The following is an 18,216-nucleotide window of genomic DNA, read 5'->3' as shown; positions in this document are numbered from 1 at the left end:
TTGAAGCAATTACCAAAAATTCCGGACAACTGTTGCGGAAAATGGGCCTAGATGCAGGGGATTCTTGAAATGCATTTTCAATTAAATTGACTTTTTAAAACAACAACAACCTCACGTCGCCCAATTATGATTTTTTTTAATGCTCGTTCAAAAAGCAATTTAATTACATTAAAATTTAGAAAGACGAAGAAGAAAGATTTTTTTTTTTTTGAAGATAGCTAAAGCACACACGCCTTTATACTAGATGAAATAGAGGTAGATTTCTGTGAGCGATGCAGTCTTTGTTCCTTGTGAGACGGGTCCAAATCCGTCCTTTTGGTGCTGTTCAATTGTCGCTAATTGTACTGTATGAGACCAATAACAGGGGAGCGCGCACAGCCTGCAGCCACAGGGCGCACGGAGTGGGGAGAGGAGGGGAGGATGGTCTCTTCCTCTTTTTTTCCTCCCTCCCCTCGCCGTCTCTCCCTTAATCCCATTTGCCATTGTACATGCCCAATCGCCTATACTTTCCGCATTTAACTTGGATGACATTTTTATTTCATCATTAGCATCAGACACCGACTGACTGACACGCTGGGACACGAAGAGGTTTTTTTTTTCTTTTTCTTCTTCTTCTTCCTCTTCTTCTTCTTCTTCTTCTCCCCCCCGCTTTTTAGACGGAAACACTCCGGGATGAGACATCCCCATGATTGTCTTTTTGTGACACGTATCAGCGCTTTATTTTATTATTTCACCCGCGGAGAAGGAAGTGTGTTTTTTGACGACGCTCTCCGTGTGTGAAGTCGAGTTAGAAAAACAGGAACTTCACGTACCTGGGATTTCCACAGCCTGTAAGTCAGCTTTTTTTTTTGTTTGTTTTGTTTTTGTTATTTATTTATTTTTTTTCCTTTCACCCACTCCTCTGCTTTTGATAAGATTTTTATTTTTTATTTTTAAACCCTGGACCTCTGCGTTTAGACCGCAGCTGCAGCGATGCCAGAGACGACACAAGAGACGTGCGCTCCGGCCAAGGATTCCCCTTTCTTCATCAAGAACCTGCTGAACTGTGACAGCAAGCCGTCTAAACCCAAACCGCCGCTCGTCGCCTCCGCCAAGGCGGCCTTCGAGGGAGGATTTTCCCTTTCCCAGGTCGGGGAATTCAACTTTCCACGCTTCGACGTGCCCGCGCAGCGGTTCACTCTGCCGGCGCACTACCTGGAGCGCACCTCTGCGTGGTGGTACCCCTACACCCTCGGCTCGGCGGCTCATCTGCACAGAACTGAAGGTAAGATGAGTGATTCCTATGCAGTCTGATTTTGAACAATAAACGCGACAGAATAAACCAATTCGGTTTTTGCACGTACCTAAAACGTCTCCGCAGAAGACAGATTAACCATAAAATCGCGCATTTCGTGCGTTTTCCTGAAAGGTTTTGTAGGCGTGTGGAGATTTAACACCTTGTCTCCTACGTAACCTACTTTGTTATGCCACGACACGGAATAATAGATCAATAAACCGACAAGCGGTGCATAAAATGAAGCAGACATGATGAAACCATTGGATGAGGGCGACGATGCGCAGCTTGCTTTTGATTTGTCTCCTCGCGCTTGTGGTGCTCGTTTCACCCCGAGGCTTCGTCACTGACAGCCTTTTTTACACATCCCCGGTTTTTTTTAAAAAAAATGATTTATACACGTATGATCATAACGAGCTGACCCGAGCAGGTCCGTTTTAGAATAAAGAACTAACGTAACTTTGAAAATCAAGTTTTTTATTATTATTAATCTTTCACAATGTGTTTATTTGTGGGTAGAAAAACTGTTTGACAGACAACTGTTTCCCCAAACTCTACTGAATGGATCATATCAGCAGGCGGTGATAAATGCCCCAAAACGCATAAAAAGCAAATGTTTTTTGTTTTTTTATTATAATTATTTTTCTGACATTACCCCCTTGCTCGTGTTTCCATTCCAGCAATCGAGAAACCAGGAGCCAGAGATTCCTCCCCGACCTCTGGCACGGACAGAGACTCCCCGGACCTTGTGCTCAAATCCGAGCCGGACGCGAAAGACGACGACGACGAGGACGAGGACGAGCACAGCAACAACAAAAGCAGCGACGAGATCATCCTGGAGGAGAGCGACGCGGAGGAGGCCAAGAAGGACGAGCTGGAGGAGTGGAAGAAGCGCGACGAGGACAAGAAGCCGTGCCGCAAGAAGAAGACGCGCACGGTGTTCTCCCGGAGCCAGGTGTTCCAGCTGGAGTCCACCTTCGACATGAAGCGCTACCTGAGCAGCTCGGAGCGCGCCGGTCTGGCCGCCTCGCTGCACCTGACGGAGACCCAGGTGAAGATCTGGTTTCAGAACCGGCGGAACAAGTGGAAGCGGCAGCTGGCCGCCGAGCTGGAGGCCGCCAACCTGAGCCACGCCGCGGCGCAGAGGATAGTCCGGGTGCCCATCCTCTACCACGAGAACTCTGCCTCGGAGGGCGCGGGGGGCGCGGCGGCCAGCGTGCCCGTCAGCCAGCCGCTGCTCACCTTCCCGCACCCGGGAGTCTACTATTCCCATCCCATCGTCACGTCTGTGCCGCTGCTCAGACCGGTTTGAGAATCGCCGAAAAGAGTTTTGATGTTTCATCTTATCACAAAATAATTAAAAAAGAAAGACAATATTTTTTTATACAAAGTCCGGCACTGCGAAAAAACAAAACAAAAACAAAAAAATAAACTAAGAAGAGACTGTCACTGTCAGGCAAACGTGGACTTATTTTGTCAGATAGGTGATTGTGTCATTTCCCACAAGGGTACCGATTATTATTATTATTATTATTATTATTATTATTATTATTATTATTATTATTATTATTATTATTATTATTGACATCTCAGGAGTCTGCCCACTGTATGAGTGTATCATTTTTTTTAATTTTCCTGATTGTTACTGGAAAGGCCAGATCTGTGCGATGCAAAAAAAAAAAAAAAAGAGGGGGGGGGGACTTGTTTACATAAAAGTGGCGACCTACTTCTCACCTAACACCCTCATTTGAATTTTATTTCCTTTTCAAGAGCTGGTGACAGTGCTGTCAGATGAGTGAATTCACTAAACGTGAAATACTTGTTTTCTCTTTTTTTTAAATTTTTTTAAGCGCTTGAAGGGGGACAATCAAGACACTCCAGCTGTAAAAAAATATCCACGTAGCTTTCTGTTTTTAGTGATTCTTTTAAAAGCTCCTTCCACACAGACAGTCCTGTTAAGCACAAGTCTCCAATGACAATTTGTGTTTTTGAAACGGAAGGATTATAAATAATGAGACAAAAAAAATCGCTGGTGTAAAAAAAAAATAAAATAAATGTATATATTTAATGAGACGCGGAAAAAAGAAAATTCCTTACACGCTTCTCATTTGTAAAGTAAAAAAAAAACACGTTTTGATATTGTATTGCTGGATCATGTTGTGAAATAAATCGAAAATATTCCTTACGTTTCGTTTTTTGCCTTATTACACTTTTTTTGTTATCTCGCTCCCATTTAATATATGTAAATATGTATATTTTATTAAAAGTTAAAGCAGGACTTACTCACTCTTTGAGAAACAGCAGGTGGCTCCTCTGCCGTCGCCCAAGTGTTGCGCATTTTAAAACGTTATTTTACATCAAGAGGGACTCGGTCAATTACGTGCGTAATTGGCACCGTCTTTCCAAAATTACGGGTAATGTATTCGAGGACATTATTCTCTAAGTACGAGCCGGTGTCCTTAACGTTTGTGTCCTGACAAGCTGAAAATACCGATTTATAATTGTTATTGCATTTGTTTTATTTTCAGTGTATTGTTGCACCATAAACCTTTTTTTTTTTTTTTTTTTTTTGCTGCATGGCTTTTTATAACACTTGAATTTAAATAAGATAAAGCAATTTAGCAACATTAAAAATAGCCTATAAAATTGGCTGGTAACGGCTTTTCTTTATTATTTATTTATTTTTTAAATCTGTGATTACATTTATATAATAACATAATAGTAATAGTGCACAATGAAAGCTTGCAGTATTGTATCGTAGCCCAAATTACAGCCCCATCCATATTAAAATGTGAAAAAAAGAAAGAAGATGTAAATCTTCAAATTAGAGATACATTATTTAACAGGTACTTTGTCTCAGAAGGTACTACAGGTGTCACTGCACTCATAAGGTTTAGCTCATACCAGGAACATATGAGGACATCAGATGTTATAACCAAAACGCCTAAAAAAGTTGATTAAGTTGTCAAGCGCGCCCTTTATAACCACGAACACCTTATTCAGCTCGGTTCGTAATTATTTAAGACGCATTTTTGAAGTTTGAATAAAGATGCAAAACACAACAAATGTTTTAAGGCCTTCTTCTGCATGAATCAGATCAGACGTAGAGACACGTGGTGTGTTTATATCTCTTTTTAAAATGCTCATATTATGTCCAAAGTTTATGAGGGAGAAAAACACGGAACTCAGACCAGGAAGGTGAAGAGAGGATCTCGCTTGTGCAGAAACGATAATCTGATGGTGATATTTAAATATTGTTGTGGAGAATTTTTATTAAAAATGTTTTGCTTTTTCAATTTTACAAGCAGAATTGCCCTCTAGATTTTATTTAGGAGTCCGGGGCCGGTTAGTAACTGTCGTTTAATTAAATCTGGGTGCGTGTGTACACATGTGCATATATATATATATATATATATATGGGTGTGTGTCTGTGGAATGATTTCCATTATTGGAAACTAATCAGTCAGTATGAACTCTGTTGTGATGACCTCATCAAGAGACAAAGGGTTCATTCAAATATCATCACATCATCCGGGTATATTGACGCGCACCTTACCATGAACACTCAACACGGCCCCATTACTGCAAATTAATAGATTAGTAGAGCATTATTCCTCTGGCACATATCGATCTGTGAACGTCTGCAGCACGCTGCGTCAAGTAAAGCTAGCAGCTTTCACGCGCTGCTTCGGCCAAGCTCATGACCTTGATTTGCGCGCATAAATTGAAAAAAAAAATAATAAAAAAATTCACCACTCGATAATATCCATTTGTGCGACATCTTTATGTAAAGGAGTGGAGGGGGAGGGGGGAATCAGATTAAACGCATTTGCACAAACAGGGACAAACTGACGTGACCGGGTGTATTAACATGGAGATTCATGAATGGATAATATTCAGCAGTCTCCGTCACAGGACTCAGGGGCCAGTTGGGAAACACAAAAGTAGAGTGAACTTCTTGCATAATGCCAACCTGTTCTTTTTATTATCGAATGCCATGCGCAGAGGTTAAAGCATCCATATCAAAAATTTTGTCGCAAAAACGGACTGTGTGAGGCAAAAAAAAAAAAACCAGGGGTACGTCCAGGAATTTTTCAAAGTGGCCAGATAAGTGTCACTTGTGATTGGTGTGGCACACTGAAAGCAAACACAAGAAAGAATTTCAAAAGTTTTGTTAATTCCATGTTATGTTTCTGTTGATCATTTTTTTTGGATCTTGTGAGAAGAAGGAGTGCTGCTTTGAAATAAAGGGCATCACACAAAATGTATGTATTGATATGGGTATCCCATTATGTTTTACATGAGCCTCATATGTAAATCGTCGGTGTCAAATGGACACCACATGAATTTTAAAGGCTTCATGCGGGAATCATATGAAATTTCCGGCTTTCATTTGTGCATCAGGCATAATTTTGAAGATTTACTTTTACATCACTTTAGTTTTCTTGGTTCCGCATGATCTTTACATAAAACCCATGAAGTTTATCATTCCAGATGGGCATCACATAAAGTTTAGAGTGTTCACATAGATGCCATAAGTGATTTACAAGTTTCACGGTGGCATCGCAGGTATTATGTTTATGGGTATCTGTTGGGTACTTCTTGTACATCACAAAGGTTTCACATGTCAACATACATGTCTTTCACATATACACTATCAAAATGTTCCAAATCATTTTTCCCTTGTGCAAAGCGTTTTGCATTATCCAACATACAATTTAAATGTAATGCTTCACATGGTCATCATGTTCATGTGACCTTACGTTTTCTAATGTGATTTAGGAAACTATGTCTTTCTGTCAGGGTTGAACTGTAAATGCCCAATGTAATAATGGCCATGCTTCATATGAATGGGCTTTGAAGCTTTATTGTCTCAATGTTGCTGTTTTTTCATTATATCCAAGGACAGACAAACAAAAAAACACTAGCTACTTTGTTTATCTTATAGACCATAAAATGAGTTAAGCAAAGTCATTTTTGGCTGTGTTGTCTATATCTATGTTTTTTAAGATACAGCCCCTAAAAGTGCATGCATTGAAGTGAACTTTGGTAAAGCATTGGACTAAATGTCAAAGAAATCTTAACAAACAACATGTGAGGATAAATTTTTATCATTTTATGATCAAATATACTAATGAATTATCCACAAATATGCAAACTCACATTTAAATGGAGCATGTCCCCAAGACAGTCAAGACCCAGGAGATTGGTTTGTGTTTCCAACAGACATGCTATGTAGTCAATTGATTTAGTTTATTTCAATGAAGCCGGTTCACAGCAAATGCCATCTTAATTAAAACACTTGACAAAAGTTCCATTTATTTAGTTTATAATGCCAAATGATGCAAGGTTGTCCATGTAAGGCAGGTCATTCAGTTGCTCAGGTCTCACAGCAATCCCTTCTTCTGAGAAAGCATGTGGCGACAGTGGACGTTTGATTTCAACAAATTGTAGAATATGTTGTTGACCTCCTTTGGAGTTATGATTTGACTGAATGAATAAATGTTGCTACCTCTTGAAGCTTATTCTCTCCAATCTTAAAGGAAATATTCTTATGTTTTTTAATATGAATTAGAAAGCTGATGCTGCTAATCTTCTGAGTTTCTGCGACTTTATCATTAAACATGCTTGGGGAAAACGGTCAAACTTGAATGTGAAAGAAAACAAAACCCTTCAGCCTCCACAATTAAATGTAGAGTGTCAAGCAACAGATAAATGCCAATCAATAATCAGAGACCATGCCAAAGTGATGCCCTCACCGCGCGCTCCCGCGTCACCTATCACTCGTCTGAAGAGGAAATCTTGTTTTTCTACCGACGCCATTTGCTTTCCTGATTGAACGCGGGCATCAGATTTTCATCAAAGTTCTATTAAGTGAAACATAGGTTGCAGAGCAGCGTCTGATTGGAACAGTTTAAATTTTAATTGTGTTTTTAATTTGACATATAGTTGCTGTGAAGAATGACACCAAAACGCCGAGGGGGCGGTCGATTTTCTTAATTTCTCCCCGAGGAATTGATGAGTCTATCAGGGCAGTAGATTGGAAAGCCATTAAAACTCAATGGTTGGGTTGTTAATTGGAACTTGATGGATAGGAGCCCTTGGATAGGCTGTGGCTGATCCAATCTTCCTGACTTTGTGTTTTCCAATAAATTACCCAGTTCATTTCCACACTCAGATTACATAAATTGTACACCTTCAGGGCTCGGCTGCTCTGCTTGCATTTACAACTCTCTCCTTTCTCTCTCTCTTTCATTCACACGCACGCAAGAAAGGCGCGCACAGAGGAGGGGGGGGGGGGGGTGAAGGAGCAGCCACCGCTTTCTTGAATGAAAATCGAAACATAATCAACGTTTATACTTAGAAAATTTATTGATATCATTTTCTCTGGTAATTTCCTTATTCTAGACTTGGACACGCCATACATCATAATACACACGTGTAAAGGCTCTTTGTTTAATATTTATCGGAGCTTGATTCCCAGATCAAAGCGCCTCATAACTTCATCTGTCTTTCTCAGAGCTTTCTCTCCTGCTAAAGATCTTGTTCAGTTATTGTGGTAGGCCGGCCGTACGCCACCTATCATTGTGATAGAGCGCGAACTTAAGGCGCGCTCCTCTGCTGCTGCTCGGGCCTTCAGACACACAGGGAGGGGATTATTGTTGACACAATACCAGAAAACAACCACAGCGCGCCTTTTGCCACCACTGACCTGTAAACGTCAGCTTCCCCATCAAGGTGGTATGCGTTATTTATTCTTTTTGTTTCAACACTACAGCAACGCGTCGTGTCCACTATCGCCGATATTTTGTTAAAGTCGTCTGAAAGTGACGGAGGAGGCGCGGCGACGCGCTGACACGGGTCTTTGTATGAAAAGAGCGGCATATAAAAAATAAACCCATTTAAGTGTCATTGCAGATTTCACGCCTTATGTGTTACCACCATAAATCCAGCATCCGCCTCGACTGCCCTCGTATAATTCCGCCCTCCATCCCTACCTCCCCAACCCCCTCCCTGAGTTTCAGCGGGACCGTTTAGCAGCTGCTGGCATTGCTGCCACTTCAGAATATTTACGCACGGCTCCAGATGCCTCTGACGACGGCAGGATCTGATGTCAGCATCGGCAGCGTCACCTCACCTGCATAATTAACCCAGCTTCTTTTCTCTTTTTCTGTGTTTTTGTTTGCTTTCTTTTCACAGGCTGTCCAAACAACACACCGGTTGTGTTGGTACCAAGAAGGTTATTACTGCACCAGGCAGCCACCGTAGCGCCATTAATTGTGTTCTGCTGGGTATTTAACACTTCTGGTTTCGCGGATTTTTGCCAGCAATCAAATTGACCACATCGCTTGGTTATTTTTGATACGGGCAACATGGGCCCATTGCCCAGGGCTCCAGTCTACCAGAGGGAGATCAGGACAGTATTTGTCATATTCAACCAAACCTATCTCTTACTTATTTGTGTGTCTAATCAACGAGAGCGCCCCTCTGTGCTGTGTGCAGGGTAACCCGGGCCAGAAATGTTTGATCACTACTTGGTGCCAAAATTTCTTTTTGAAGTTTTTCTTTCGTTTTTGCTCATCTGGACTGCTTTTGATAATCTCTAACGTCTGAAGTGTCGTCAGACGTCCAGTCTACAATTGATTGTATTCAACCTGAATGCCAAAGTTTTTGTTTTAAGACATACAAAGTGAAATTTCTAATATTAGCAGTAAGTTCCTTCCCAGGGTGACTTTTTTTTTTTTGCTAGGGCAGGACAAGCATCTAAGTGAGGCTGTCGTTGATATCTAATGGTCAGATTCATATTGAGTGCTAAAGTAAATGGTTATTTTACTGTTTTTTTAATGCTTTGATCAGCTTGAAATAGAAAACACCCAGTTTGATCAAACTTGAAGTGCATAATCTGTAGAGCATAGATTGCTCATAAAAACAGTTTGAGATTTCTAAAACATGTACAGTAAAACATAAAATAGTATTTCTATTGTTCTTTGTTTTTTGTTGGGCATTCTGACCAACTTAAATAGTGTCAAAACTGGAAGGACAATGAATTACTGACCACAGACAGTTTTCATATAATAGCTACTGAACAGAAATATTCTTTTTTTTTCCATGCTTTGATTATAGAACCACAGCATCACATGACTGAGATTAGGTAGGTTTTGGCCTGAAGTTTATGGTACTTATGAATTGTTAATTAATTTGATGGATTCTACTTTGTTAATGAGCTTATGAAACCATATATGTGAGTTCAAAGCATAGACGAAAAAACAAAAATATTTGCAACAGATGATGACTTTGACAAAACTATAAAAATTGAGATGATTTTTCTCTGCATGAGAACACATTTGCAAGGTTTTTAAAAACCTCAATAAATCTAGATTTTACATTGTAAATATTTGAAAAACAATTTTACACTTCAAATTTACAGCAAAATTAAAGTCAGGCTCATTCTTGATCAATCTAAGTATGAATGATAAGTCTGGAGATCTACATCCTGTATGAGAAGTAGAGCGCTCTTCTGGGCCCCCTGCTGGCCTGGGGGCCTGAAGCAGCAGCTTAGTTTGCAAATGCCTCGGTTCGGCTGCGTATCTGTTTGCATGGTGCTAATGTTAGAGTGTGTCCGCAGGCAGACAGACTCTAATAGAGACGCAAGCGTACACACCTGTGTGTACCTGTGTGTACGCGCGCGCAGCCCCCCACCTTTTCAGAAGGTGGTGATGCGCGCTCACTATGCTCCCTGCACCGCCGCGTGCGCGCCCACAGCCTCCCACCACCTCCAATCAATTAGTCAATCAATTAGCCGGCCTCCACTCCACGCGCGGTCATCACGAAGCAGATTAGCTCAGTAATGATCAAATTAATTCTTAATCGTAGATAATGGACGGGGAATGAGTTTATTATTTTCAGGGGGGAGAAATGAGTTGGGTCTTTGTCTTAGTTCCAAAGGCTTTGTGCGTGTTACTGTCACGGCAGCCAATTTGGCATGCATACAGAAAAAAAAAAAAAAAAAAGGTTTTAATTCAGATCATCCACAAATGACTGTCATCGTTTTGAAACATACACTAGGATAAAAGAAAAAATATGTAACATTTTTACTAAAAACATGTATTTTGTTAACATACAACCACTCTAAATATATGGACAATAATTTATTTACTTACATTTTACTATTTATTCTAATTAGAAAATAACTTTATATATTACGCATTGCATGCAATAAATAAATAGAAATTTGGCCACATCAATATTGCATTTTACAGTTCCACGTAAGTTCTGAAATATGCAATTTTGGGCATATGAGCGCTCTCTCCCTCTCCACTTCCCATCTCAAAACCCTGACAGGAGTTTGAAATTTCCGGGCTCATACTGGGTGCTGCGATTGGCCCAGTAGGAGCTTACCTACATGCAAATGAAGCAACGCAACTTTGTTGCCTCGGATCCAGAGCGTGAGGAGGAGGACCGGGAATACACTCATGTTCCCCGAGCTCTAGAAAAAACACCTCCACCTCCTTCAGTGTTAAAACGCTACAATTAAACCGGCTGGGGGGGTTTAAGAAGAAGAAGAAGAAGAAGAAGAAGAAGAAGAAGAAGAAGAAGAAGAAGGGGGAAAAAAAGCGGACAAAAGAAGCGTTGGTAATTTTTACGCGCCAGTCGTGTAGAAAGCAATCACGGAATCCAACGGGACTAACCGATTCAGTCAATACTTCGCTACTGTTATGAAGCGAGAATGAGTAGCGCAGACGAGAGCGGGAGCAAGTGCTCGTCGGGCCCAGTCTCCAGCTTCACCATCCAGTCCATTTTGGGCACGGCGTCCGATGAGCCGCGCTCCGGAGCCAAGGAGCTGTCCAAGGGGCCGTCGCCGCCGAGGAGGCGCTCGTTGTCGGTGTCCTCCGAGGAGGAGTGCAGCGGAGGGGAGGACTCAGCGGACTGCTTCTGCTCCGACACGGGTCAAAGCGAGCCATGCATGCAGCACCAAGCCCACAACTTCTCCTGCTTAGGTCAGAAATCTATTATTATTATTATTATTATTATTATTATTATTATTATTATTATTATTATTATTATTATTATTATTATTATTATTATTATTGTTAATAAATTATTTGGTGTTGGTTGGCTTGATTCTAGCTGCTATGTTCAAACCACACTCCATTAGTTTACATTCTAACACTGCAACACTCGCGTGCAGTGCATTCACTGCCACTCGTGTGTGTGCGCGCACGAGCTCAGAGGCAGCGGCTAGAGTGGAAGGTCGCGTGTCCTAACAGCCCCATGTCTAATCCTCTCATTTCAAATTTAATTGAGCCCCACTAATTGATGAAGCATGTTTCCAAAATGGCTGCACCAGCCCCCCCCCCCCCCCCCCCCCTCCCACACACACACACCGTCAATTGAGCGTTAAATATAGCGGAATTTAATTAATAGCTTACTGTAGCTGTACTAAGCACACTCGACATTGATGTGTTTATTCAGAAAAGTCACCATGTTTGCCACTCATTTCGTTTAAGTCAAACTCACTCAGTTTGACTGTAAAAGAAAAAGTAATTCGCATTCTCTCAGTGACTGTTAAACAGTTCAGGAACCGTTCTGATCATGCGCTTTTCTTGACGCGATCAGGTGCAGCTAAAGGTCTTCTCTCCGGGACCGACGGACTCGCACGGCGGCCGCACCTGTCCCAGCCTCTGCTGCAGGATTACAAGAAGGAGCAGGACAGACCGTGCCATCAGATGTCTCCTCTGTCGGAGGAGAGACAGGCGGACGGCGCGGACAAGCACGGCAACTCGGCCAAGAAGAAGACGCGCACCGTTTTCTCCCGGAGCCAGGTGTACCAGCTGGAGTCCACCTTCGACATGAAGCGCTACCTGAGCAGCTCGGAGCGGGCCTGCTTAGCGTCCAGCCTGCAGCTGACGGAGACTCAGGTCAAGACGTGGTTTCAGAACAGGAGGAACAAGTGGAAACGGCAGCTCTCCGCCGAGCTGGAGGCGGCTAACATGGCCCACGCCTCCGCACAGACATTAGTGGGGATGCCGCTGGTTTTCAGAGATAACAACCTCCTGCGCGTCCCCGTCCCTCGGTCCATCGCCTTCCCGACGCCCCTGTATTATCCGGGGAGCAACCTGCCAGCGTTACCTTTATACAACCTGTACAACAAAATAGAGTACTGATAGACTGTTCTCCTTGTTTACCACCGCAGTCCAGGTGAAAAAAGAGACGCATTTCAAACAATACAAACTTTATATAAGTGTCTCCGTAACTCCATGTATATTAATTGTATCACTTTATTTGTTGGGGGGAAAAAAAATCTGTACTTTACAAGAGAAAGCAACCAAGCTTCCCCCATACATAGAAAATACACCATGTGTATTGCTTATAACGATAGCAAGAAATTTGTACCGTTTTTATTTTTTATTATCTTTCACTGTTACAATATTGGATTTGGGACGTCAAACAAAAGCTTTATGAGTGGATTTGAAAGAAGCTGCTTTTACACTTTTATTTATAACTGATGATTTTATTCACCTAAGGACAAGAAAAGACACAATTCTTCCATATGAGGAAATATATCATTGGTTTTTTTTAAATTGTAATTTAGACCTCCAGTTATAAACACATTCAATAAATTTTTCTATTTCAGTGACAAGTGGGATTGCTTGGTTTTATTATGCGGAATTTTAATTTGACTCCTTTTTGAGATTTTTAGATTTAGAAGGCAACAAAATCAACTTTTCTGGTGACCACAAAGTACATCATAAAAAAAAAAAAACAAGGGAAGTTAGGGGCATTATTTGGGGGAAGAAATTTTTAATTTAGTTGTTATTTCTATATTTAATGTGGTTTATTTTCTGTCTTCTTGGAACCAAAAATAGTAAATTTTACGATTCTGTGTGAGAATCTCTGGCATGTATGTAGTTGTTGGTTTTAGAGCATCAGCAATCATTTGGTGAAATGTCATAATAAGAATTTTAAAATGAAAACATGCATATGAGGGCTGAAAACTACAGCATGTTAAGTAAATTAAGTAAAATAACATCCAAAGATAATTTTCTAGTGAAAAACATTCAGAGAGTTTCACCTTATGAGGAATAAATAATAAGCTGAGATACATTGGAGATATTTGTCTAAGGGAAATAATATTGCCTCCCACTCCAAAACCAAAATTGCGACACAAAATGACCAACTTTCACCTTTTAAGCCTTTTTTATGTTATTTGTCTCATATTACTATAGATTACAAGTGACCAGGGAACTCTGTCAAAGATTAAAATATGCATACTGGGAGATAAAGACATTTTCAGGCTAGAAACGGGATGCTCACTACCATTAGCCAATCATGCCTCTGGGCGGGATCTTCTCTCATTTGAAGTCTTACCTCCAATGGCTCTTAGAAGCACCAGCTCTTGTATAGGGAGGGAAACCTAAGAAGGAGGCACGTTGTAAAAGTTCAAGACTCTTGTCATTGAGCTGCATCTCGTATTCTCCATTTGTGTAATGGATTACAGGACAGGCCGCGCGTTGCATCCTGGACGGCGCGTCCTCGTCCTTTAGAGGCCTGTTAGAATTTTCAAGAACTTTCTCAAAAGACAAAAGAGGGGAAAGAGGGATCTCAGAATTTATTACAATTCAGTTCATGCAAATATGAAACACACACCCGGACTTTGTCACAAACACTGAGCTTCTGCCAAACCCATGTTTAGGCTCTTGGGTGTCTGGTGGTTGATGGAAGGGTGATAAAATTGTGCCACTTGCCAGCTTTTTCTTGGGTGTCACATCCTGTGGGCCACAAAGGGAAGCGACCCGTCCACCCGTCTGCTCCCTCGCTCGCTCGCTCTCCAACCTCTCTCTCTCTCTTTCTGTGTGTGTGCTAATGGCTACATTACCTGGCAGGAATCATGACTAGCCGGGCTCTGCTGCCTCGCAGATTATGCCTGACCCAATTTCTGCAACAGCCGCCCTGTGTTTCAGGGAAAATGGATAGCGTTGAACAACAGATGTGATTTATGGGTAACTGTGGCTACATGGCAAGGAGGAGGTGAGGTACAGGAGGATGAATTTGTGACAGATAGGAAAAGGGAAGGGTGTGTGTGGTGAGGGGGGGAGGATGGTAACGCTTACGAAAAGGAGCAATAGCTTTGCTTGAATGAAGCTGTTTATTAGTTTCCAAGTGGTCATTATGTCATCGCGCGTGACGGCAATGCGCCACGCTTTTGGATGGATGTTTGCACCCCACTGACTTGTGGGAAATCTGCATGACCTGTCACCCTCAGGTGTTTGATTTACAAGACAAGGGAGGGGGGGAGAGAAAGAGACGTGCAGCACGCAGAAGCCAGGGAAGAGCGCTCTGTGTAACTATGTATCATGGCAATGGCAGGTGTGAATTACAAATTTTAATAGCAAGGCAATGAAAATGATTTGAAGTGGCTTAAACTGCAAAGAGACAGAGACTGGCACAGTGATGAAGATTTGTTGAGATGATATGTTTTGCCTTAGGATTCATCAAACGGTCCTGGTAAGGTGAAAAGCAAGTGTAATTCACTCTGGGAGATAATTTATGAGAGGAGTAATGGGAGCTGTGGGCTCCATGCGGAGGGGAGGGAGAGTGCACAGAGTAAATTGATTCCCAGGCTAATTTTTTTTAAAACATATTTACAGGATCATTATGAATTATAGGAAAACTTCCAGATATCACCTCCCTTTACATCCACAGATAAGATCCAATCTAACTTAATCAGGATTATTGAGTTTAAACAGACTAGCAACAATATTATCCAACCCGCCTCAAGATCTTCTTTTATACAAATCCCATCCTTTCATCATTTGCTGGACTCAGGGCCTTTCAGCTCGCTCGCAACTTGTTTACAGACATTTGATTTATAAATGAAAGGGAACGGCGTGGCTTAATATTAGAATAAAGGGACATAACACCAGAAATAGATGCAGACACGAGTTTTAAAAGCGATCGCAATGCATTAAGCCAGGCAACTCTCAAGACCTGTTTTGCTCCCTAAATGAATTTGAGAGGAGCGTAACGAGGTTTTTGAAGGCAGGCCCTGTCATCCGCCCGGCTTTAACCAGCCACTGTATTTATGGGCTAATGGTTAAAAAGGAGAGCTCGAAGCAGGAGCGATTTTTTATGATTCTGTTTTATATCAACTGGAAATGAAGGAGCTGAAGGGAAATTGTGTTTGCCCATCAGCCCCCTCCCCGACAGAAAGCCCCTTTTCTCTTGACAGAAAGGGACTGTGCTACCTGGCAGGCAGAATGGTAAATGAAACATATAGACATATTTAGTAGAAGTCATTTAAGAACGTGAAAAATATTAATAATAATGGAAGGGAAATAGTCACAGTGCTATTGAAAAAGTATTTGCCCCTTGCATATTTTGTTAGCTTTTGTATTTTTATCATCCTGACATTATTACAAATGAACATTTTATTGTCAGAGATGACATATAGTAAATACAAAATGCAGTTTTCAGAAGATAAATTTATTAATCAAGAGTCAGCCAGACTATTGACCCCTGCAAGTCACCAATTTTCACTCTAAACATAATGAACTTTAATTGTTGTTCTATCAATTAAAGTTCGCGGTGACTGACAATGAGTCTTTTACGTCTCTGAGGAAGAATTTTGCAAAATTCAACCACATGGAGGGTTTTACCACCATGGACCCTCTGGTTGGCACAGCCACTCAATTAGATTTCTGTCCAGACTTTGACTAGGCCACTCCAACACAATTTATTAGTGAGCCAGTAACAGTTGGCTCACAAACTGTTTTGGAGCACTGTCCTCCTGCAAAACCCCACTTTGCTTTAACTTAAAAGTCCTGAACTGAGGGGTGAACAGTCTCTGTTACGATTTCCAGTTAGAGTAGAAATTTTGCTTACATCAATAGCAGGAAGCTCTCCAGGTAATTAAGCAGAGCAACCCCAGACAGTCGTAATACCAACACTTTGTTTAGCTATCAGTGTGCCTTTTTCATGAAATGCTGTTTGAACTTCACACCAGGTATACTGGAACCAAAAAAGTTCCACTTTTGTGTTTTCAGTCTGCAGAATTTTTTCCAAAGTCTCTCAGATCAAGTTATTAGTTGGCAAAACAGCAAGTGAGGCATCCAGATGTGTTCTTTAAAAAATGGCAGGTTTTACTTACCTGGGAAGATTTCCCATTGTTCCCTCCAGACAATGGATGGATGGATAAATGGTTCCTCACTTTTCAATGTTTTCTCTCTTTGCGTATAATGGGTTTTACTCTGGTTCTCTGAAGTCCCAAATCCTTATGACGATGACTTTGTTTCTCACTTGTTTTGAATTTCTTTAAGTTAATGTGCTAATTTTGGCCTACTTCACATTCACAGACAGGCTGTGCCTCACTGATGTGTTGAAGATTATTTTTTCACAATATATTTACCATACATAGCCCCCCCTGCCATATATCAGGTAATTATTTTAATGCTGCCTATTGTATTTACTCAAGTTGTCCTCATCAGACATTAAAATACGTGTAATGACTTTTAATGATAACACACAAAAAACAACAAAATAAATCTGTGAGAGGGAAAATGCTTTTTACAGTGTTGACCATATATCCATTTTCTTTTTCAATTTGGTATCTGGAGCAAAATCTAACTTGCTTATGCTCTTTTTAATGTGACTGACAACTCAGATGTAGATGCATTTGCAGCTAGCAGTCGCATAAGAACATAAAATTGGTCCTCTTTTAGACTGAATGAAAAAAAAACCCCAACAACTTCCAGTCTCCAAGTTAAAATCTTCAAGAACAATGTTTAACCAAAGACATGGATCAGACCTTCATTGGCAAACTGAATCACACTTCATTGTTAAATTACAGACCATTTCTTGAACTGTCTATTTGAAGTGCTCCTCTCCCAGCACAATATGCATCAGACTATTACATTTTCTACAGTATGTGTAGAAAATGCAGCCATTACTCTGGAGATAAGTCCATTAGCATTACCTTTGACACAATAATGGCTGTGACATACAATTTTCTGCTCTCCATTTTTGTATTTGTAGGGATAATGGGGGGGCTGGCAGATAGTGGGGGGAGGGGGGGTTATCTTGAAGGCCTCGCACTACACACTCAAGCGTGAGACCACCGAGACAGAGAGCTCTGCAACAGTTGTTTTACCAACCCCCCAGACCCCCCTCGGTCCGTCCCCTCTGCCTCTAAACCCCTCAGAGGGAATCAGGGAAGATAAAGCATGTCATTATTCTATTAAAGACCTACAATTTTTGTAATGGGACTTGCAGTGGTCGGCAGAAGTGCAGGCAGCTTCTTCAATATCCTGGACATTATTTGCTCGTTTAGTTAAATGATGTTTCTAATTCCCTCATAATTACTTGTAATGAGGCTGTCTCCCTCGTTTTGATGCGGCCACATCTTAATACGGCTTGGCATTCTTTTTTAGGGATAATTACCTCTCATGAGGCCAGGGAGCGAGCCTGCGGTTCGCTGTGCGCTGCACACGTGGCAAATTGGCTTGTTTCCTGCCATCTTGTCTTCCTGCAAATTGGTAAATTAGGTTTCTCGGCTGGAGCATTACAATTGTTAAGTTTGCTGTCTTGGCTCCTTCAAACGCTCTGCTTCCCTGATAACAAGAAAAGCTGTTGTGTATTTTGTGTTTTTTCTCTCGATGCAGATTTTATATTTGCAGAGTTCACAGAAAAGGGGGTGCTGAATGTTGGGGCCATTAAGAGCAATCTGCTAAAGGAGCAGCTTGGATATTATCTGGACATGTGTTGCACATTACTGAGCAGCAAAATAAATGTAAATGATTAAAAGTAAATCTTGTGATTCTAAAGTGACACCTAAATAGCAGTTTTGCATTTTTCAGCAACGAGCTGAAAGCATGAATCATGGTATAAAAATACGGTTCTGTTTCTGATATCAAGCTTTTAAGAAGTCACAGTTACAGATAAAGATA

At 41.2% G+C, this 18,216-nt stretch overlaps 2 protein-coding genes across 2 annotated transcripts; both read left to right on the top strand.

Moving 5' to 3' along the window:
* Positions 1-447: 447 nt before the first annotated feature.
* Positions 448-3,454, top strand: LOC102229893 (homeobox protein HMX3-A). The gene is made up of 3 exons (XM_005812172.2): positions 448-830; positions 958-1,264; positions 1,954-3,454. The coding sequence occupies exons 2-3, from the start codon at positions 973-975 to the stop codon at positions 2,583-2,585; spliced, it is 924 nt and encodes a 307-aa protein (XP_005812229.1). The 5' UTR covers positions 448-830; positions 958-972; the 3' UTR covers positions 2,586-3,454.
* Positions 3,455-10,713: 7,259 nt separating this feature from the next.
* On the top strand, positions 10,714-12,876 carry hmx2 (H6 family homeobox 2). Its single transcript, XM_005812173.2, has 2 exons — positions 10,714-11,271; positions 11,891-12,876. The coding sequence occupies exons 1-2, from the start codon at positions 11,001-11,003 to the stop codon at positions 12,436-12,438; spliced, it is 819 nt and encodes a 272-aa protein (XP_005812230.2). The 5' UTR covers positions 10,714-11,000; the 3' UTR covers positions 12,439-12,876.
* The last annotated feature ends 5,340 nt before the right edge of the window (positions 12,877-18,216 follow it).

Source organism: Xiphophorus maculatus, chromosome 22, assembly GCF_002775205.1.
Source record: "Xiphophorus maculatus strain JP 163 A chromosome 22, X_maculatus-5.0-male, whole genome shotgun sequence".
Taxonomy (NCBI): domain Eukaryota; kingdom Metazoa; phylum Chordata; class Actinopteri; order Cyprinodontiformes; family Poeciliidae; genus Xiphophorus; species Xiphophorus maculatus.
The sequence above is the reverse complement of the archived record's forward strand: the minus strand, read 5'-3'. Positions and strand labels throughout refer to the sequence as shown.